Raw genomic sequence first — 25126 nt, 5'->3', positions numbered from 1 at the left:
AAATCGAGTTATGTGTTAAAATGGGTTAATGAAAGGTTTGTAAACTCCGTGTTTGTGCTCCGTGTTTATAAAAATGATACCTAATAGGTATACCGAGGTATCACTTTTACGAGGTATCGTTTGTGCTCCGTGTTTATAAACCTTTTATGGAACCCATTTTAAGACATAACTCGATTTCGCAAAAAATATCACTTGTAGATACCCTTTGTGAACTAGGGTGTACATAATTATATATACGCGTACGTATATGTACTATATATCAGTCTATAAACCATTTTCTATGTACTACATATATACCATTTTATCGAAAGATTCGAAAGGGATAAGTAGTATAAGTACTCGTAGGTATTACCCATATATATAAAAAAAATACATACCTATATACATATTACCTACTCGTTTAAATTGTTGCTATCACAAATCTCCGTGTTTATAAAAATGATACCTAGGTATACCGAGGTATCATTTTTACGAGGTATCGTTTGTGCTCCGTGTTTATAAACCTTTTATGGAACCCATTTTAACACATAACTCGATTCCGCAAAAAATATCACTTGTAGGTACCCTTTGTGAACTAGGGTGTACATAATTATATACTCGTACGTATATGTACTATATATCAGTCTATGAACCATTTTCTACGTACTTTATACCATTTTATCGAAAGATTCGAAAGGGATAAGTAGTATAAGTACTCGTAGGTATTACCTACTCGTTTAAATTGTTGCTATCACAAATTAATATAGGCCCGCAGATAAGGGGCGCTAATCCATAGCTCTTGATTCTTGTTCAGCTGTAGACTGTAGAGCCTGTATATGTCTCCCCCACATCCAGTACTGATTGGCACGTTTTGACGCTAAATACAACTATAAAAAAATCTTGGAATAGTTTTTATATAAAATGTATAAAAAAAAAGTAGGTAATAACTTGAAGACCATACATATAGGTACATAGGTTTGACTGATCTGATGCTATCTTTTCAAAATTGGAAAAAAGAAAGGGATCTTGGCATCTCCACCATTAGATAAATGGTTTCACTTGACTTCTTTCTGAATTTCGCCCTTCTCAAAATTTGAAAAAAGAAAGGGATCTTGGCATCTCCACCAATAGGTAAATGGTTTCACTTGACTTCTTTCTGAATTTCGCCCTTCTTTTACACAATCTGTTTGGAAATTTCATCCTATCTATTGTTATTTTTGAACTTTTCAATAATTCGAAAGAAATATGGGTAAACTTAGTGGAGATGCCAAGTGCACTTTACACTTTATTCTTGAAATTTCGATTTCTAGCTCCTACCTCCAGAAGTGTTTCTAGCTCCTACCTCCAGAAGTTTTTTTACCTCTCTATTGTTATTTTTGAACTTTTCAATAATTCGAAAGAACTATGGGTAAACTTAGTGGAGATGCCAAGTGCACTTTACACTTTATTCTCAAAATTTCGATTTCTAGCTCCTACCTCCAGAAGTTTTTTTAGCTCCTACCTCTGGAGGTAGGAGCTAGAAACACACTGAATGTATACCTAATTGTGGTACCTAATGATCGGTTTTTCTTGACATTCACAAAACTGTTTGGCATAATCCATTACCCGTATGTTCCACGTGTGAACATGGCTAAGCTAAGTCGTAAATTTCTAACCAAGTCATCGGAAAACTATTTAAAAAATTCGAAAGAACTATGGGTAAACTTAGTGGAGATGCCAAGTGCACTTTACACTTTATTCTTAAAATTTCGATTTCTAGCTCCTACCTTTAGAAGTGTTTCTAGCTCCTACCTCCAGAAGTTTTTTTTACCTTCAGAGGTAGGAGCTAGAAACACACTGAATGTATAACTACTTGTGGTACCTAATGATCGGTTTTTGACGATCACAAAACTGTTTGGCATAATCCATTACCCGTATGCTCCACGTGTGAACATGGCTAAGTCGTAAATTTCCTACCAAGTCATCGGAAAACTATTTAAAAATCATTTTGAAGGCTACTAGCATAGTAAAAAAATCAAATAAAGATGCATCTAACAATCTATTTTCATGGAAGATAATGTAAGAGAATGCAATGAAATTTTCCAAACACGCATGGCTACAATCTATTTTCATGGAAGATAATGTAAGAGAATGCAATGAAATTTTCCAAACACGCATGGCTAAAAAGAGCCACGGTTATTAGCAATCATGATATTCTTTCTTAAGCTTGGACGCATGGCTAAAAAGAGCCACGGTTATTAGCAAGACATAAAATAGACATTAATTTTCCTTTTTCCAAGTCCATTAGATGAAATTTTCCAAACACGCATGGCTAAAAAGAGCCACGGTTATTAGCAAGACATAAAATAGACATTAATTTTCCTTTTTCCAAGTCCATTAGATGGTAATGATTATCTTAAACAATAAAATTATAAATAGCTATTGTAATTTAATAATCATCATTAATAATTGAGTATCAATGTAGGTCTTACTACTTACTCACAGATAATCGAGTATTTAGAATTACGATCAATAATGGTGGTTAACCTACTAAACGCCGACCCCGTCTGTACTCGGGAGAAGGCGAAGAAAAAGGAGAAGTGCATAACATAGGGACTTTTCAGTCCTATGCTGACAGTATAAGTAGGGCATATTCTGTTCCATTATACCATTACAGAAGTAATGAACTAGGTAGATATAAGTACCCAATGTTAGAACTTCAAATTTCTTTCGGCTATCCGAATTTCTGGTTTACCCTGGTTTAGGTGCGAGTTTTTTCTGCGGTCCAATATGAATAGTGAACCAAGTTGAAACAAAGAACTATTTCTGGTCCGGACAAATCAAAATGCACTCAGAGAGCGGTAATATAGGTTAGTGCTTAGATTTAGATTAGTGCTTTATTTAGGCTGTCGAACTAGGAGGGTACCTAGTTAGCTTGGAGGGTAGCGGCGTCTGCCTTGTAAGTTGTAAGTCTCTTGGGGCGGATTTTATCCTGAACGAATATTATATGGTCCAGGGGCGGATCCGTACAGTAGATATGATAGCCTACATGCAATGTATTATCAGGGGTGGATAGGACAGGGGGAGATTACCTGTAGCCCCACACGTGAGGCACTGAGCACACCACTTGCATTTCCACGTGCCGCGCGGGATGTGGTCCAGGGGCGGATCCGTGCAGTAGATATGATAGGAGATGTCGCATTCGTCGCATAGAATGAGCCGGCCCTCGTCATGTCGCTGGGCGCATCCCTCGCACACAGTACAGTCCAGACATCGCCAGCCCTTGGACAGAATCACCTTCGAGATCTGACGGGGGGGGGAGAACAAAATATTTACAATGTAGACTAGGTTTGTATACCGGAGGTCCCAGGTTAAATAATAATAAAACTTTTAATTTGAAGATTTGAACTTTGACCGTTAATATACAAAAATCAAATCATGAATTCTTTGTGGTAAAGCCGAGCCTTTTCACAACTTTTGTAGCTACTTAATAGATCAGTTGCGCTTACTTGGGTGATGTTTCAAAGTCATAGAACAGGAAAAATGAGGACCAACTGAATTTTTCTTTTTCTTCTACGACTTCTAGATACCGAGATAAATCGATTTAAAAAATACCGGTAAATCGTGAAGTTTGACGTCACGGCATACGCTCCCGTAGGCGATGACGTCACAATTCATGACTCTCGCTTCGTTTGTTTGTGCGCAAGCGTTTCTGCGCATTTTGATATGAAATCTGAAAGGCAATTAAAAATTGAATTTTCGACCTTTTAAGGTTACTTTTTCGGAGTTTTGACCTCAGGTTTGAATTTTTCACAACTTTTTACGTAGTTTGTGCGCAAGCGTTTCTGCGCATTTTGATATGAAATCTGAACGGCAATTAAAAATTGAATTTTCGACCTTTTAAGGTTACTTTTTCGGAGTTTTGACTTCAGGTTTGGTTTGTATTTTTCACAACTTTTTACGTAAGAATCGACCTTTTATTGATAATATTTTCCCAATTGCAACTCCTCCATTCCTTTTAAATAGACAAAAGCATCTCGGCTTTTTGTGATACCCACTAGGCCACGGAGGCTACTTTTGTAGGTATCATACTTTCTTTTTCTCTACCGACCTCCGGGAAATGGCAAACGGTAAAAGTGAGTACAGTGCACACGCATCTAACTTTCCATCTAACATAATTATTAATTGCCTTGTATAATCTTGTATGCATGAGTTATTTACCTCGGTGTATAATTTAATTTAAAATTTACGTATACAGGGTGGACCCGAACTAACGTGAAACTCTCCTATAGTGGGTTCAAAATTCGAATGAAAAGTTTTATTTTCCTTTCGAAAGCGGAACCGATTCCGATGGCGTGCAAGCTTGGATTTCCTATGGTTTACTACTGGCGGTATCATGCCATAAGAGGGGAAACGAGCTTCAAAGGAGGGGAAATTCCCAAAGGAAAGTACCTACAACTAAATTTGGGGAAATAATATGAGTACAAAGCTATCCGTCCCTGCTTAGCGAAATAACATTATGAATAATAATAAAAAATAAAAGGATAGTGATAATTTTGTATGGAAATTGGAGTAGGAAGGTGCTTTCTCATTTTTCGGCCCCACTAGGATTTTTAGGCTTCAAGTCAGAACCACACATTCCACACTACTATTATATATAAAAGTATAAAATAATCTACAATCACCTCTACATTTTCTGCAGTGCAAGGCATTACTTTTCAAATCTACAATCGTTTCTACAACAGATCACTCTTCTCATGTCGCGTTTACATGCAACACGCGGAGTTTTATAAATTGCTGAATTTTATTCGCGAATTATTCGCAGCGGTTGTGAATGCAGTTGATTGTGCACAATGCAACCCCAGTGTTGCCAAAAACCATGAAATGAATAAAAAATAAAAGAATAGTGATAATTTTGTATAGAAATTGGAGTAGGAAGGTGCTTTCTCATTTTTCGGCCTCACTGAGAATTTTGAGGCTTCAAGTCAGAACCACACGTTCCACACAATACTATAAAAGTATAAAATAATCTACAACCACCTCTACATTTTCTACAGTGCAAGGCATTACTTTTCCAATCTACAATCGTTTTCACAACAGATCACTCTTCTCGTGTCGCGCTTACATGCTTACACGAGGAGTTTTATAAATTGCTGAATTTTATTCGCGAATAATTCGCAGCGGTTGTGAATGCAGTTGATTGTGCACAATGCAACCCCAGTGTTGCCAAAAAACATGAAATGTTCTGCATGCACTTCGGCTCCGTCACAATGCAGACGTATTTTATTATGTGACTTTTTTTTTAGTCATCAATCATCATACGAAATTTCTCTTTGGACTAGTTTGGATGTAACGGCGCCACCACACCCGCTGCCAGTCCAACGAGTCTAATGTAGTATAGTTTCATTGCGGCGAAAGAAAAACGCCCATGAAACACTCTTGGGTCTAAAGACTTCAAAGTTTGGACTAGTTTGGATGTAACGGCGCCACCACACCCGCTGCCAGTCCAACGAGTCTAATGTAGTATAGTTTCATTGCGGCGAAAGAAACACGCTCATGAAACACTCTTGGGCCTAAAGACTTCAAAGAGTCTCTGCTACTCAGTATTGTTGTCTTGGGTTACAAGAGTCTCGTGAGCTAGTCGGCATTACATTAGGTATTTCTATTTGTTAAACTCATGGTACAACAAGGTTAGCGCGTACTCGTTTGCTGCTACTCATATTATTGTAGTGAAATTGTTAAACAATTTTGAGAGTAAAATTCCATACCTCGGCTTGGATTGAACCCACGTCCTCCTAATTACCAGGCAAGACTTAACCACTGTCGTGGCGGAATGTCACTTCACCTCTAGATCTGAATTTATACATAGAATAGTCTCTTCGTGTTAGCCTAGTTAGATTGGAGGGCAGCCGGCAGAGCGTACTCGTCTGCCTTGTAAGCTCTAGGTCGCGGATTCGATTCCCGCCCGGGGTGAACTTTACAGATAAGGTTTGTTCTCGGACCGACCATTTCTCCTATCCTGTCCTCCCTCTCTTTTCGAATCCAGGGCGATAAGACCTCCGCTGTTTCAGTACTCTCTATCAAACTTCTTGGAATAAAATGAGGGAAATGGTCCAATCGTCCAATACTAGAATGAAGACTCGGTAACTTTCCTATTGGGTTGTATGGAAAACGAAAATACTTCTTCGCTTTTCAAAAAGTGAAAATGGTCTACTTGTGACGGAACCCACTGTGGGCACATAACACATGGAGTATGGTTTGTCAGCGTGTTAATTATAATAATGTTATGTAAACAAGAGATGACTCTTCGACACAAATTACCTTAGCAACTCTCTCATAAACACTTATCATAAAGTTGCGTCAAGAAGTGAGAAAAACATTTTGTTGTTGAGAAAAAAAGATCTGATAAAATTGAAAAAAAAAGGCCCGATAAAAATTAACGGCTTTTATTGAATTGAAATACCTACCTACTTATTTCTTACTTTCCTTACTTATTATACTAGCAACTCTCTCATAAACACTTATCATAAAGTTGCGTCAAGAAGTGAGAAAAACATTTTGTTGTTGAGAAAAAAAGATCTGATAAAAATGAGAAAAAGGCCCGATAAAAATTAACGGCTTTTATTGAATTGAAATACCTACCTACTTATTTCTTACTTTCCTTATCCTAGGTATAATAAGTAAGGTCGGTAATGTATTCGGTCAAAATTTTCGATGGTCAGTTTTTAGTGCCCCAACACATTTTAAGGTCCCCAGATCCTAAATCCAAAGTTTCAGCCATTGGTCCGTCTGTATGTCTGTCAGCAAAAATAATCATACGTAAATGCTTGTCACAAATATCGTTCCCCGCTTAATACTCTAAGCTAAAATATTATAACTTGACTTGGACTCGAACCACCAACCTCCAAATCAAGAGTCCAGCACTACACCACTGGTGTTGATTTTGTTCAACAATGTACGTCCATAATGTCCATTCAACTATTAGTCTGTCTGTTCTGATTATATCTATTGAAAACTCCAAGCAGCGCTTAATACTCTAAGCTAAAATATTATAACTTGACTTGGACTCGAACCACCAACCTCCAAATCCAGAGTCCACCACTACACCACTGGTGTTGATTTTGTTCAACAATGTAGGTACGTCCATAACGTCCATTCAACTATTAGTCTGTCTGTTCTGATTATATCTATTGAAAACTCCAAGCACCGCTTAATACTCTAAGCTAAAATATTATAACTTGACTTGGACTCGAACCACCAACCTCCAAATCCAGAGTCCACCACTACACCACTGGAGTTGATTTTGATTGACTAGTGTTCAACAATGTACGTCCATAACGTCCATTCAACTATTAGTCTGTCTGTTCTGATTACATCTATTGAAAACTCCAAGCAATCATCAACCACACACATGTCTGTGATTGTGATTGTCCAAATATTAAGATTAGTACAAATCCTTAGGGATTAGAAGTCTACCAAGGTTAGAAAAATGAGTAATTTTTACGAGGAAATATAAAATTTCCCCCACATCTTGGCAAGATTGGCACGTTTTGACGCTAAATACAACAGAACTATAAAAAAATCTTGGAATAGTTTTTATATAAAATGTATAAAAAAGTAGGTAACATCTTGAAGACCATACATAGATACATAGATCTGACTGATCTGATGCTATCTTTTCAAAATTTGAAAAAAGAAAGGGATCTTGGCATCTCCACCAATAGGTAAATGGTTTCACTTGACTTCTTTCTGAATTTCGCCCTTCTTTAGATACCTAGGTATACCGAGGTATCGTTTGTGCTCCGTGTTTATAAACCTTTTATGGAACCCATTTTAACACATAACTCGATTTCGCAAAAAATATCATTTGTATAGGTACCCTTTGTGAACTAGGGTGTACATAATTATATACTCGTATTACGTATATATGTACCTACTATATATCAGTCTATAAACCATTTTCTATGTACTATAGGTATACCATTTTATCGAAAGATTCGAAAGGGATAAGTAGTATAAGTACTCGTAGGTATTACCCATATATATATATAAAAAAATACATATATACATATTACCTACTCGTTTAAATTGTTGCTATCACAAAAATAGGCGCAGATAAGGGGCGCTAATCCATAGCTCTTGATTCTTGTTCAGCTGTAGACTCTTGAGATAAAGCAAAGTGTTTATGTCCTCAAGTACATACGTAAATGATGTGTTATGTCATTGAATTAGATATGTATACCTAATTGTTTAGACTGCGAGAGTAAAGGGACTTTTCTTCCTTTGCTAAAAAAATAGCAAAGGTTGAGTGCGAAAGGCATCCACGCGTAAAGTTTGTAGCCAAAACCAAATGTCAGTCCAATGTCCAAAGAAATCACCCTAGTTAGGGCTGGTTGAGAAAAACGCCGACCCCGTCTGTACTCCGGAGAAGGCGAAGAAAAAGAAGAAGTACATAAAGGGACTTTTCAGTCCTATGCTGACATAGGGCATATACCATTACAGAAGTAATGTGAACTAGGTAGATATACTCGTAAGTACCCAATGTTAGAACTTCAATTTTCAACCAGGTACACAAGCTGTTATCAGGTAGGCCTGACATTCGGACCATTTTAGCCGTACCTGTCAGGTCTACTTGATAGTGATTGGCTGGTCTAACAGAGTGGAGTGCAGTAGTGAAGAGCAGAAAGCAAAGACGGAAGGATCCGTCAAAATTCCATAGCCATAGTTATGGACTTATGATTATGACCCCTAAACCAGAGAAATTGTTAGGTAAATCCTTCTTCAACAATATTTCATTGAAGTGCAGGTACCATAATAAATAGATTTGTGCTAAAGTTAAAGGAATATGGTGCTAATCAGTTTCTTGTGCATCATATAAAGTGCACTGAGAGTTTCATTACATTATGACCCATAAACCAGAGATAACCAATAAGGGAGAGGTGGGGCGAGGGCACTCTGACCGTATTGGGTGTGGATTCATGCATTCATGCTCCCCTGTTAAAATCCTGGATGCAGGCCTGCGTATTTATCTTCAGACTTCAGTGGTGCTCCTTACAGGTTTAGAATCTTTAGATTGATTGCCACTAAACTTACTAGTCTGAACGAGATTAACAGGCGAAACTTTTTATGCACTCACCATGAGGCATGAGTGGGGGGAAAAATTGTTAGGTAAATCCTTCTTCAACAATATTTCATTGAAGTGCAGGTATACCATAATAAATAGATTTGTGCTAAAGTTTGATTTTCCTTCTTAAAACTGTCGCCCCTGTACAGCTTTTGTATTAGGTATTCCCGCCCACACCGTCTTACATCCATAATCAGGGATTCGTGTCAAAAGTGTTTTCGGATTAAAAGTAGTGTTTTCTGCTGTTTCCGTTTCCCAAGTTTCATTACATGCAGTTTAATTTATTTTTTTATTGTACCCTGCAGTTGTGCAGTTCCCAAGTTTAATTATTCATTTGACATTGAAACTTAAACTCACCATTTTATTACAATATTAAAAAAATAAAACCTTTAAAAGTATCTAATAATGCATTGCTTTTTTCTGCAACTATTATAAAGTTTTATGAAACCACCTACCATTTTGCAGTTTTCTATCTGTCTAAAGTAAGCTATTAAATACAGAGAAACAACTTAAACTATAAAAAATTATAAAAATAGACAGAGAGAGAAAAAAAATATCAGATAAAAGGTACTCGTATATCTCTATCTAGTCTTCTAGCTTTGAAGTCATACGTACCTAACATGGGTTTTGTTTCCCAACTTTTCAGACACACTGTATGGAAACGTACATGGCACTTAGAACACACAGACAATCTGATAAGTAAATTAATACATATAAGAGAGATAAGACCGACGCGAGAAATGTGATACCCAACTCGGAGACAGAACTTTACTCTTGCAGATGGCGAACAGAGTCACAGTGTTTGACCTAGCAGGTTTAAGGCCCTGACCGGAGGGACTATACGGATTGAAATATCAACTTGTCTTTTAGGTCCTATCCGTCCCTGCTTAGCGAAATAACATTATGAATAATAATAAAAAATAAAAGGATAGTGATAATTTTGTATGGAAATTGGAGTAGGCAGGTGCTTTCTCATTTTTCGGCCTCACTGAGAATTTTGAGGCTTCAAGTCAGAACCACACAATCCACACAATACTATAAAAGTATAAAATAATCTACAAGCACCTCTACATTTTCTACAGTGCAAGGCATTACTTCTCAAATTAAATCTTTATACTAATAATAAGAATAATAAATTCATTACTTTAACTAATGGTTCACAGACCTTTAGATTACCAACTTTTTGGTGGAGACACCAAAGTTACCAACACAAATGCTGACCAATTACCACACACTTTACCGAGAGGTGTACAGATGGAGATTCTTATAACCCATGGTTACAGATCACATTAGATGCTGACCAATTACCACACACTTTACCGAGAGGTGTACAGATGGAGATTCTTATAACCCATGGTTAGAAAGGAGAAGTTTATTGGAGATATAGCACTGTAAGTGATATTCTGTAGGATTAAGAGTGAGGTGCTGAAAGTAAACGTTTCTTAAGATGTGTCCACACAGTCGAATGGCCGTCGATCGACATCAACTGAACCGTCTACACTGCCTCGACAACATAGATTCACCTCGTCGATCGACGGTCGGTAGACTATGTTTGGACACACCTTTACAGGTACATGCTGACCAATTACCACACACTTTACCGAGAGGTGTACAGATGGAGATTCTTATAACCCATGGTTACAGATCACATTAGGAAGAAAGGGAAGTTTAGTGGAGATATAGCACTGTAAGTGATATTCTGTAGGATTAAGAGTTGAGGTGATGAAAGTAAACGTTTCTTAAGATGTGTCCACACAGTCGAATGGCCGTTGATCGACATCGACTGAACCGTCCACACTGCCTCGACAACATAGATTCACCTCGTCGATGGACGGTCGGTAGACTATGTTTGGACAAACCTTTACACTTTACCGTAGTTTTAATAGTAATCTTCAATAGTAATTCAAGAGCTATGGAAACATTATTGGACATGGTGCTAAGGGATGGTTCAAGATTAAAAGCAATCTAATAGTTTTAGATAAAAAGATATCCCATCTTTTTAAGAAAGACTTAAGAAAGAATATCATGATTGCTTGGGATCAGACCGGTCTTTTGGACCACATAAGTAAGATACCTATCCCATCTTTTTAAGAAAGACTTAAGAAAGAATATCATGATTGCTTGGGATCAGACCGGTCTTTTGGACCACATAAAGTATCAATACCTTGTAACAGCGTTACAATATACATTACATTGGTAGGTACAAGTATTTCCGTCAAATTTGTTTGATGAATATCAACCTACTTAGGTATAATTTTAATACCTTATTGCTTCTGTTTCTGTCTTTTGCACAAATAACTTCCTATTACAATATACATTACATTGGTAGGTACAAGTATTTCCGTCAAATTTGTTTGATGAATATCAACCTACTTAGGTATAATTTTAATACCCTATTGTTTCTGTCTTTTGCACAAATAACTTCCTTCGAGTATATCCTCTATATAGTCCTATACCTATATTATACCAATAGAATCGTAGGTTAGGTAGTAATAGTAAACTATCTACTAATAAGTAGATTGAAACAGTTTAGGTTATCTTCAGACTTCAGTGGTGCTCCTTACAGGTTTAGAATCTTTAGATTGATTGCCACTAAACTTACTAGTCTGAACGAGATTAACAAGCGAAACTTTTTATGCACTCACCATGAGGCATGAGTGGGGGGGGGATTCAAATGTAGTTCAATGTAGCTGTAGTCCATTGTAGTTCAATACTCTAAACTGCAGTAAGTCTATTGTATCCGTAAGTTGTAGTCCATTGTATCAGTATGTGAGCTGTAAAAGTAAGTCTACAAAGCAGTGTCCACATATATAAGAGCATCGATCCACGGTCGACTGACACGACCACATATTTGTACAATATGTAGGTATTTAATCGAGCTTCCCGATATATGTAGATTGGGCTAGACAAGCCTTCCGCTTCGGAGCCCTAATGAAGAAACATTCGGTGATAGGTACCTATATAGCTATATCTGTACCCTATAATTATGAATAATAGACTCTTGAGTGGAAGGTAACCACTAAGCGAGGTAAACGCCAGAGGTATTCTCTACCACCTAACCCTTAGAGCTCCATTATTCTGTGGTCGAATTCTCAAATTAATGAGGATAAAATTCCATGCCTCTGCTGGGATCGAACCCACGCCCTCCTGTTCACCAGGCGAGCGTCTTGACCGCTACGCCACCTAGGTAATTATTCCCCAAATCCCACCTATAGATCCCAAATAAAACATTTAATCACTTGCCAACGAAAAGAGATGACAACAGCATCCCCATCAGCAGAAATGAAATGATGGGTTGCTGAAGAGATGGTCCCAGGAATAGGTAGAACGGATTTTCCTTCTTAAAACTGTCGCCCCTGTACAGCTTTTGTATTAGGTATTCCTGCCCACACCGTCTTACATCCATAATCAGGGATTCGAATGATGGGTTGCTGAAGAGATGGTCCCAGCAATAGGTGGTACGGATTTTCCTTCTTAAAACTGTCGCCCCTGTACAGCTTTTGTATTCCCGCCCACACCGTCTTACATCCATAATCCGGGATTCGTGTCAAAAGTGTTTTCGGATTAAAAGTAGTGTTTTCTGCTGTTTCCGTTTCCCAACGGTTTTATGGCTTTCTACAGGATGCACCTATCTGAGACACTCAAGAGATCAACTTCACTCCATAGGATAGAGCACTATAATATAATTAATAATTAGATATGTAAAGTACCGATCTCCGATCTGGACCACAATCAAAATATTATTCTAGTTTAAACTGAATTAAAAAGGAAGATATTCCAAATCAAATGACGGAGAAAAAAACGTAATCCTGAGAAAACAGATTGTTCATTGGTGGACAAAAGTTTCTAATAATTATCTAAGTTTTGTTGGACCCATAGTTAAACTGAGTTTTCCTTCAAAACTATGTACTGATCTCTAAAGAATTCACCTTTGGAAGAAGAATCTCAAAGGTGTTTGTGTTTGTGCTCATTGGACCACAATCAAAATATTATTCTAGTTAAACTGAATTTAAAAGATATTTCAAATCAAATGACGGAGAAAAAAACGTAATCCTGAGAAAACAGATTGTTCATTGGACAAAAGTTTCTAATAATTATCTAAGTTTTGTTTGACCCATAGTTAAACTGAGTTTTCGTTCAAAACTATGTAGGTACTGATCTCTAAAGAATTCACCTTTGGAAGAAGAATCTCAAAGGTGTTTGTGTTTGTGCTCATTTAATATTAATAGCAACATTAAATCAACTACTAGACTTATTTTGTAGGTATACTGTTTGATATGAACTTTATCTTCTTGTAGAAAACCAAGAGGCAGTTCATTTATCATAATATGACCATACCACTCAGTCGGGTATAGAGAAGGTGTCCCATACATAATATTAAGTATTTACAATACAATACATAATGTAATATGACCTATATGAATCTTATTTATGACAGCATCTTTAATAACAAATTCTATAGAGTCACCAGCGATTTTCCTTCTTAAAACTGTCGCCCCTGTACAGCTTTTGTATTAGGTATTCCCGCCCACACCGTCTTACATCCATAATCAGGGATTCATTTTGTATACTGTTTGATATGAACTTTATCTTCTTGTAGAAAACCAAGAGGCAGTTCATTTATCACAATATGACCATACCACTCAGTCGGGTATAGAGAAGGTGTCCAATACATATTAAGTAGGTATTTACAATACATAGGTAATGTAATATGACCTATATGAATCTTATTTATGACAGCACCAGTCTTGGAATTGTGATAAATCAGGGTAAATCAAACATGCACACGGATCTTTTATACCACTTCTCTGTAAAGTGTCGTAAAAAAACATAATGACAAAATATAAAATATGAAATTTATATGTTTTGTCGTAAATGTCAGCACAACCAAATGTGATTACCTTTCTTGGCTCTTTTGGTCTCAAACCCCTTGGTACCCTACTAGTCATCATACGAAATTTCTCTTTGGACTAGTTTGGATGTAACGGCGCCACCACACCCGCTGCCAGTCCAACGAGTCTAATGTAGTAGTTTCATTGCGGCGAAAGAAAAACGCCCATGAAACACTCTTGGGTCTAAAGACTTCAAAGTTCAAAGAGTCCCTGCTACTAATATTATTGTAGTGAAATTGTTAAACAATTTTGAGAGTAAAATTCCATACCTCGGCTTGGATTGAACCCACGTCCTCCTGATTACCAAGCAAGACTTAACCACTGTCGTGGCGGAATGACACTTCACCTCTAGCTCTGAATTTATACATAGAATAGTCTTTTCGTGTTAGCCTGGTTAGAATTTATACATAGAATAGTCTTTTCGTGTTAGCCTGGTTAGATTGGAGGTTGTTATCGTGTGAACGAATCAAACATGCACACGGATCTTTTATACCATTTCTCTGTAAAGTGTCGTAAAAAAACATAATGACAAAATATAAAATATGAAATTTATCCAAACATGCACACGGATCTTTTATACCATTTCTCTGTAAAGTGTCGTAAAAAAACATAATGACAAAATATAAAATATGAAATTTATATATTTTGTCGTAAATGTCAGCACAACCAAATGTGATTACCTTTCTTGGCTCTTTTGGTCTCAAACCCCTTGGTACCCTATTATAAAATATATATGAAATTTATATATTTTGTCGTAAATGTCAGCACAACCAAATGTGATTACCTTTCTTGGCTCTTTTGGTCTCAAAGACTCAAACCCCTTGGTACCCTACTAATAGCCGAGAATGAAGGACCAGAGAGGGACCTGTACCTATAAGATTAAACAGACCACACGTAGGTAGACTGTGAATTTAAAATTTTAGAACCATGTCAGGTCTGATCATAATTCTGACAGGAAATGTGAATGATTCCCCATATGCAACTTACTAGCATACCAGCAAATTTATTATCTAACTAACGAAAAAAAAAGTATTACAATTTTGCAGTTCTTGGTTACATGGGTAGGTATTGATTAACAAAAAAGTAGAAGAAAGTTAAAAAGTAGACTTTAGAACCATGTCAGGTCTGATCATAATTCTGACAGGAAATGTGAATGATTCCCCATATGCAACTTACTAGCATACCAGCAAATTTAATATCTAACTAACAGTGGCGTAGTGTGGTCTAAATTCAAAATTTTAGAACCATGTCAGGTCTGATCATAATTCTGACAGGAAATGTGAATGATTCCCCATATGCAACTTACTAGCATACTAGCAAACTAGCGAAAAAATAAAGTATTACAATTTTGCAGTTCTTGGTTACATAGGTTTACATAGGTAGGTAAGTATTGATTAACGAAAAAGTAGAAGAAAGTTAAAAAGACAAAAAGTAGACATTTTTAGATAGAAAAAGATTTGCCACTTACCTCAATTCGCATGTTGGGAGTTTGACTTTTGAGCCATGCAAATGTTCAGAAACTGCAACTCGGATGAATGATACAGCCACTTACCTCAAATCGCATGTTGGGAGTTTGACTTTTGAGCCATGCAAATGTTCAGAAACTGCAACTCGGATGAATGATACACAATATGAATGTGAATGATACTGTCAAAGTGTGAAGAATGATTGAAAAGAAAACAGGGAGGACAAAAAATGACGCAAACAATAGACAAGAATCAGGAAAGAATAAATGACGATGAAAGAGAAAAAGAATGAAAGTAAAGGAGGGATAAATGTTATTGTAAGAACGGAAAACGAATTGAAAACAAAACAAAGAAGATTATGAAAGAAAGAATGAACGATACATAAGAAATGATGAAAAAATAAAAATGGATGACAGAATCAAAGATAGTTTGGATAATGAAGGCAAGAAGGAAATGATCAAGGAGATTCATGAAACTGTTTAAGGCTTTAAGGAAAGGAAAATGATTTAGGAATTTCCTACCTACCTACCTATGTACCTTCCCAGTTCCATACTCGCCTTAGTATGTCTGATAATCCTGGCTAGGAAAATTGTTATGACCCCGCCGGGAATCGAACCCGGGTCTCCCGCGTGCAAGGCGAGCGCAGTGACCACTACGCCATGGGAGCTGACTCTCATGGGAGTACTATACTATCTTTGACCGAACGAAGTGAATTGCAAGTTATAGCTCGACCATTTTGATAGAAGTTTAACGCCACTGCATAATTGCTAACCACGCACAACGCTGCTTAACTTCAGTGGATCCATGGAGGAGCTTTCAAGGCGTTCAACATGCTATCGCCACTGGCTGCTTGACGATTTTTCTTTTGTTCGTGTGTATGTTTGTTTCAGCATAACTTTCGAACCGCCCATCCGATTTTGATGCCATTTGACAAAAAAGTTCAACACACAAAGAGGAATTGAACTTTGGGCTGATTGGACCTCTAACCACTTTTCCTGCGTGGGCTCTAAAGTTCAAAGCTACTGTTGGAGCTGTGAAAACGAACATGAAGCCAAGATACGAGGTTTTGCTTTAGCACTGACTATAGGTACGACTACATCACAAATTGTTAGGTAAATCCTTCTTCAACAATATTTCATTGAAGTGCAGGTACCATAATAAATAGATTTGTGCTAAAGTTAAAGGAATATGGTGCTAATCAGTTTCTTGTGCATCATATAAAGTGCACTGAGAGTTTCATTACATGCAGTTTAATTTATTTTTTTATTGTACCCTGCAGTTGTGCAGTTCCCAAGTTTAATTATTCATTTGACATTGAAACTTAAACTCACCATTTTATTACAATATTAAAAAAATAAAACCTTTAAAAGTATCTAATAATGCATTGCTTTTTTCTGCAACTATTATAAAGTTTTATGAAACCACCTACCATTTTGCAGTTTTCTATCTGTCTAAAGTAAGCTATTAAATACAGAGAAACAACTTAAACTATAAAAAATTATAAAAATAGACACAGAGAGAAAAAAAATATCAGATAAAAGGTACTTGTATATCTCTATCTAGTCTTCTAGCTTTGAAGTCATACGTACCTAACATGGGTTTTATGGCTTTCTACAGGATGCACCTATCTGAGACACTCAAGAGATCAACTTCACTCCATAGGATAGAGCACTATAATATAATTAATAATTAGATATGTAAAGTACCGATCTCCGATCTGGACCACAATCAAAATATTATTCTAGTTTAAACTGAATTAAAAAGGAAGATATTCCAAATCAAATGACGGAGAAAAAAACGTAATCCTGAGAAAACAGATTGTTCATTGGTGGACAAAAGTTTCTAATAATTATCTAAGTTTTGTTGGACCCATAGTTAAACTGAGTTTTCCTTCAAAACTATGTACTGATCTCTAAAGAATTCACCTTTGGAAGAAGAATCTCAAAGGTGTTTGTGTTTGTGCTCATTTAATATTAATAGCAACATTAAATCAACTACTAGACTTATTTTGTAGGTATACTGTTTGATATGAACTTTATCTTCTTGTAGAAAACCAAGAGGCAGTTCATTTATCATAATATGACCATACCACTCAGTCGGGTATAGAGAAGGTGTCCCATACATATTAAGTATTTACAATACATAATGTAATATGACCTATATGAATCTTATTTATGACAGCATCTTTAATAACAAATTCTATAGAGTCACCAGCCTTGGAATTGTGATAAATCAGGGTAAATCAAACATGCACACGGATCTTTTATACCACTTCTCTGTAAAGTGTCGTAAAAAAACATAATGACAAAATATAAAATATGAAATTTATCTATATATTTTGTCGTAAATGTCAGCACAACCAAATGTGATTACCTTTCTTGGCTCTTTTGGTCTCAAACCCCTTGGTACCCTATTAATAACCGGGAATGAAGGACCAGAGAGGGACCTGTACCTATAAGATTAAACAGACCACACGTAGGTAGACTGTGAATTTAAAATTTTAGAACCATGTCAGGTCTGATCATAATTCTGACAGGAAATGTGAATGATTCCCCATATGCAACTTACTAGCATACCAGCAAATTTATTATCTAACTAACGAAAAAAAAAGTATTACAATTTTGCAGTTCTTGGTTACATGGGTAGGTATTGATTAACAAAAAAGTAGAAGAAAGTTAAAAAGTAGACTAGAAAAAGATTTGCCACTTACCTCAAATCGCATGTTGGGAGTTTGACTTTTGAGCCATGCAAATGTTCAGAAACTGCAACTCGGATGAATGATACACAATAACACAATATGAATGTGAATGATACTGTCAAAGTGTGAAGAATGATTGAAAAGAAAACAGGGAGGACAAAAAATGACGCAAACAATAGACAAGAATCAGGAAAGAATAAATGACGATGAGAAGAGAAAAAGAATGAAAGTAAAGGAGGGATAAATGTTATTTAAGAACGGAAAACGAATTGAAAACAAAACAAAGAAAATTATGAAAGAAAGAATGAACGATACATAAGAAATGATGAAAAAATAAAAATGGATGACAGTATCAATAATACATAGTTTGGATAATGAAGGCAAGGAGGAAAGGATCAAGGAGATTCATGAAACTGTTTAAGGAAAGGAAAATGATTTAGGAATTTACTTGGGTACCAACAAATTACCAAAATCAAAGTATTTTTAAATTACCAACATAATAAGTTTTTTTTACCAATACTTACCAAAATGTAATAAGTTGTACATAACGCCATAAAATTATCTCATCTACCTTTGACTTTTTTGCTACTCTCAGAAATACACAGCTTTTCTACTAAGCACTTACTTTTGTCCATTAGGTATCTAAACATTCTAAACTATATGTGCCTACCTAAATATCCAATTTCTAGAGTAAATGATTTTCATAGTACGTGTAGGATACTTTTTAGTAAACATACCTACTCAATTACCAACTTTATGGACTGAATTTTACCAACAACAAAAATACCAAAGAACAGTGGTTATTAGATCTTCGGCACTTAATCATTTTATTTAAATATCATTTGTATTGGTTTTTACATAACCCTAACATAACATAACACATACGTATATAGGCAGATATACTCGTAACATGGACAAAGCATTATTAGGTACGAGAAATACCAACGTTGTACAGTGTACACCTATTGTGATTTAAACTCATATTTTACCATGGCTTTGACATATTCATTACGTTTTTTTAATAATCATTCTTATGATATTTTTTAATATCTTTTAACATATTGTAAAAGAGTATTAAAGTCAATCTTTTAGTGTTTTATTTTCTCTCTTGACATTGACAAGAAGCGAAGAGAATGAGAAAAGGTTCAATCTCTTGGAATGGTAGCTAGGTACCACCCCCTACTTTTGCAAGCCATTCTAACTTGAAGACCATTTTTATAACTCTTTTTTTTATCAACTCAGGTTCTTCTATCTCATTGGTAGGTATGTAAATGTAACTTTGAATTAAACATTTATACCTATGTTGTTTATTGTGTTGGACCTGAGCTGTTCCCTCCTCAGTCGACACAAACTTGAGCTATTTTGCTAAAGTTTTAGACGAGGAGGGTTCATACCTTTGACTTTTTTGCTACTCTCAGAAATACACAGCTTTTCTACTAAGCACTTACTTTTGTCCATTATCTAAACATTCTAAACTATATGTGCCTACCTAAATATCCAATTTCTAGAGTAGGTAAATGATTTTCATAGTATATACGTGTAGGATACTTTTTAGTAAACATACCTACTCAATTACCAACTTTATGGCCTGAATTTTACCAACAACAAAAATACCAAAGAACAGTGGTTATTAGATCTTCGGCACATATACCTTTGACTTTTTTGCTACTCTCAGAAATACACAGCTTTTCTACTAAGCACTTACTTTTGTCCATTATCTAAACATTCTAAACTATGTGCCTACCTAAATATCCAATTTCTAGAGTAAATGATTTTCATAGTAGGTACCTACGTGTAGATACTTTTTAGTAAACATAATCAATTACCAACTTTATGGACTGAATTTTACCAACAACAAAAATACCAAAGAACAGTGATTATTAGATCTTCGGCACTTAATTTTTTTATTTAAATATCATTTGTATTGGTTTTTACATACACATAGCATAACACATACGTATATAGGCAGATATACTCGTAACATGGACAAAGCATTATTAGGTACGAGAAATACCAACGTTGTACAGTGTACACCTATTGTGATTTAAACTCATATTTTACCATGGCTTTGACATATTCATTACGTTTTTTTAATAATCATTCTTATATATTTTTTAATATCTTTTAACATATTGTAAAAGAGTATTAAAGTCAATCTTTTAGTGTTTTATTTTCTCTCTTGACATTGACAAGAAGCGAAGAGAATGAGAAAAGGTACAATCTCTTGGAATGGTAGCTAGGGGGTGGTACCTTGTCATACTTTTGCAAGCCATTCTAACTTGAAGACCATTTTTATAACTCTTTTTTTTAATCAACTCAGGTTCTTCTATCTCATTGGTAGGTATGTAAATGTAACTTTGAATTAAACATTTATACCTATGTTATTTATTGTGTTGGACCTGAGCTGTTCCCTCCTCAGTCGACACAAACTTGAGCTATTTTGCTAAAGTTTTAGACGAGGAGGATTCAGCTCAAAGTTTATTGAGCTCGAGATTGAATTGTTCTGAAGAATAAAATAAAATAAAAAAAAAATCCTACCTACCTAAGTGAAAAGTTACAACTAGTGGATGTTAATACTTAAGGCATTTTCGAACAACGAGCGCCCTGATCAATTTGACTCTATTGTCTGGTCAAATTTTCAATCAAATTTTAAACCATCAGCAAATTCACAGACTCACGCCTTTTTTGGAAATCAAATGATTTAAGAATAAAGTAAAGGAAGTTTCCTAGTTTAAATTAGCAAAAAATTAGATCGTTTTCTCATAAGTGATTAACTGATTACCAATACCAAAGAGGCATAAGTACTCGAATTGCAAACCAAAGACGACATGAATTTAGACCGCATACAAAAATGCAATATTATTGGATAATTACCAACTCTTTAAATTAAATCTTTATACTAATAATAAGAATAATAAATTCATTACTTTAACTAATGGTTCACAGACCTTTAGATTACCAACTTTTTGGTGCAGACACCAAAGTTACCAACACAAATGCTGACCAATTACCACACACTTTACCGAGAGGTGTACAGATGGAGATTCTTAAAACCCATGGTCACAGATCACATTAGGAAGAAAGGAGAAGTTTATTGGAGATATAGCACTGTAAGTGATATTCTGTAGGATTAAGAGTGAGGTGCTGAAAGTAAACGTTTCTTAAGATGTGTCCACACAGTCGAATGGCCGTCGATCGACATCAACTGAACCGTCTACACTGCCTCGACAACATAGATTCACCTCGTCGATGGACGGTCGGTAGACTATGTTTGGACAAACCTTTACAGGTACGAGATTATGAGAATGTGGAGAAAATAATCTGATATGAAAGGGAAGACAAATTAAAGGGACTATAATTGGTCAGCTGGGTGAATTAATTTTCAAATTAATTTATCTTCATAATTTTATTTACGATGGATATTCATATTTCACCACTTTTGATTTAAATGTGTGTGACAATTCCACGTCTCTTGCATAAATATTCTTTATTTCTTGATATCCATTTGACACTTCTGTGAGATCTTGTAGGTTTAACACATTCACTTACTTTCAGCAATTTTTCATTTTCAATATATCAACTTAATACAGATTGTCGTAATGTTTGTCCATTGAGTGTATGTTGGCTGGTTTTTTGGATAGAGCAGAGTACCTAGAACGCAAACTATCTTTGGCTTGAATTTGGCATGTCGTTTTATTAATAGTTTAATGTTGCACTTCAGCTTTATGATCTTTGTTATTATGATGTACATTTTTGCCATGTGTCTGAGTTATTACACTCGTTCAACATAACACTTTGTTGGCGTTTATTTTGTTTCTTTCAACGGTTTACAAGTGTTTTTGTTTTTTTTTTTTTTTTTTTTTTTTTTTTTTTTTTTTCAGAACACCTACAATATCCCAGGGTATTTCTGCAATCGATGAAGTTGTCTCGGTTGGCTTCAATCTAGATCTCCTTGATAAAGAGTCGTATGGCGTATGGGGTTGTGACGGATAATTCTGTAGGTAATGGTTGCTATTCAAAGTAGAGGCTCTTTGACAAATAATGACAATTCTTGTCATTTCGACAAACGACAGGTTGTTTACTGCTAGAAATGCTTGTTAAATCTTCATTAACATTTCTAGGATATATATGTGCTCTGTACTCGTACCTACGTGTTCTATTAGAGATGTTTGATATTGTTAAAACCAAGCAGCAGAACGTAGACAAAGTTCAGTGGAATATTTTTTACAACTTGTATATCGCAAGCTATTCGAAAAGATTGCCAAGAAAGCTCAATAACAGCTGTTGAAGATCAAGTGTGAGTTCCTGTCATAGGCGCCATATATAGGTATCTGCAATAGTAATACTGTAATATTGTTACATAGATTTGGTAGAGATATGAACATTTCCATTTCCTTTGGCAATATGATTTGTTACTTTGTGAAAGTATCCTTCCTGATTCTTAACACTTTGGCTGTCCAAGATTTGTTTGATTTACCTAAAATGTCAGCTGTTTATGACTGATGTACATACGAACGTAATCTTCTCAATCCTTGGGAGGTAAATAACAAGATTTCTTCTTTTTATGTATACCTACTCATATAATTGTGATTGTTTCATGTAGGCTTAAATTTCCAAGTTTTTCTCGAGTTTATTTTTGATTTTTCTCTTCAGGTTTCTTGTTGGTAAATTTTTCTTCATTTTGGGTTGATCGCCTCCTTCCCAACAGGTAGATATGTTCCGTCCAGACTTCCATGAGGATACCTAACTTACCTTTTTGTTCCCTCCGAAAGAGCAGATCCAATTGAAATGAAGAGTTTGAAGAGTATCCTTCTGAAGCAGTTTCCCATATTTCATACCAAAATGAGTGTGACTGTATTTCTTGAATTGAATGTCAGACTTTGGGACGAGTATTTCTTTGTTCTCTTCTTTCAAATCCTCTTCTCAACTTCTTTAAACTTTCCGATGATTTGCTGGAGACTCCTGATCAGTTTTCTTCGTTATTTTGATGATTTCTTCTTGCCATTTGTATACGGGTAGATATTTTATTTTCAAATTAATTCTCAACTTCTTTAAACTTTCCGATGATTTGCTGGAGACTCCTGATCAGTTTTCTTCGTTATTTTGATGATTTCTTCTTGCCATTTGGATACGGGTAGATATTTTATTTTCAAATTAATTTTCATTGGGAAAAATTAATTTGGGATATTTTCATTTTATTTCAGGAATCAAAATTGTTAGCAGATTTTTCAAATTTCAACAAAAAAATTAGCTAGTAGTTTGGTGAATTGATAAATGGCCTTACTTGCAACAATGCATTAAAAATTAAGATAATGTAAGAAATATTAAACAAGGTAAGTAAAAAAGGGAAAAAATATTGATTAAAATTCGATGTAACGTACCTTCAACCTATACCTAAAACAGAGGGGAAGAAAAAGAACAAAATTGGGTAAGTTCGAGAGGGCTCTAAAGGGTGGGTAAACAGATCTGATAGATTAGTCAAATCAATTAGGTACTCGTAAATGTTGAAATTTAATGTACACCTTTATAATAACTTGTAAACCATCCCCAATTTGATTCCAACCGTCTAGCGTTCAATCCCAGCCGAGGTATGGAATTTTATCCTCAATTTAATTTGAGAATTTGACCACAATAATAGTAGTAGCCTACTGCTGGAGTAACGGGACTCTTCAGTCCCATGCGAGCAGTATAAATAAGCACTATTATTATTATATCACTGGCAAAAGGACATGAGAGATTCGTAGAAGCTTAACCCATCCTTTAGGGGCTGTCTAGCCCCTACACCTAAGCCTCAGATTGGGCTTTTTGTGTATGTGGAGTTAAGCTAAAAGGACATGAAAAGAAGCTCAGATGTTTCTGGGCGTTAGATATCCTATCTCATGGACGCGGAAGTAGAAGTCAGTAAGTACTGGAAAGGTGGGAAAATGCAGGTTAGAATACAAGGTGACAGCTCTCATTAAGTCATTGGTGAAACCCACCATGACACTACTAACACTCCTGTTTGTAACTTCACTAAGGGAGGGGGGATCTGGGATCTACCGGTCACTACAAACGGACTTTGGAGTCTCATCTCAGTGGCACAATTAAATTCTAAACTACTCCATTTATGGTGGATTTCATCAATGACTTAACAAGAGATTTCATTAATGGGAGAATTTTCAAGAATCCGAAAAGGAGTTTTTAATAATCCAAAAAGGAGTTTTTAAAAACTCCTCCTTTTTGGATCGTTAAAAACTAATTTTTCCATAATTTAAAACTCCTTTTGGATCATTAAAGACTCCTTTTTGAATCATTAAAAAATTTCCGATTGGTGACAGCTCTCATTAAGTCATTGGTGAAACCCACCATGACACTACTAACACTCCTGTTTATAACTTCACTAAGGGAGCAGGGATCTGTCTGAAGATAGTGACAGCTCTCATTAAGTCATTGGTGAAACCCACCATGACACTACTAACACTCCTGTTTGTAACTTCACTAAGGGAGGGGGGATCTATCTGAAGATTACATGACTGTCTTACCCGAGCGGATCATATCACAGATTTGCTCCACGTCACAAGTGAGATGCTTCATGATAATGTAGAGGAGACTGTACGAGTCCAAATTGTACTGGAACTCTTTCAGCACGGAGCCAATGCAGGACCAAACGATATCGTCGTGCAGTCCGCTTTCTGAAACACGAGAAATGGGCCAACATTAGAACTTTAGGGTTAGCTATAATAGAAATTTAACAAATAATATACCTCGGTGGTGTAGTGGTCAAGGCGCTCGCCTGGTAAACAGGAGGGCGTGGGTTCAATCCCAGCCGAGGTATGGAATTTTATCCTCAATTTAATTTGAGAAAACCCGAGCGGATCATATCACAGATTTGCTCCACGTCACAAGTGAGATGCTTCATGATAATGTAGAGGAGACTGTACGAGTCCAAATTGTACTGGAACTCTTTCAGCACGGAGCCAATGCAGGACCAAACGATATCGTCGTGCAG

The 25126-nt window shown here is 35.9% G+C and overlaps 1 protein-coding gene across 1 annotated transcript in view; it reads right to left on the bottom strand.

Moving 5' to 3' along the window:
• The window catches only part of LOC103513447, a 33907-nt gene extending 9079 nt beyond the window's left edge, over positions 1 to 24828 (bottom strand). The window contains exon 1 of the mRNA XM_026826635.1: positions 24660 to 24828. Within this exon, the coding sequence (XP_026682436.1) occupies positions 24660 to 24711 (52 nt within the window). The 5' untranslated portion in view covers positions 24712 to 24828. The remainder of the gene's footprint in view (positions 1 to 24659) is intronic.
• Positions 24829 to 25126: the final 298 nt, after the last annotated feature.

This window comes from Diaphorina citri, unplaced genomic scaffold (genome assembly GCF_000475195.1).
Source record: "Diaphorina citri unplaced genomic scaffold, Diaci psyllid genome assembly version 1.1 scaffold970, whole genome shotgun sequence".
Classification (NCBI taxonomy): Eukaryota; Metazoa; Arthropoda; class Insecta; order Hemiptera; family Psyllidae; genus Diaphorina; species Diaphorina citri.
Note: the sequence above shows the minus strand (reverse complement) of the source record. Positions and strands in the feature narration are given on the sequence as shown.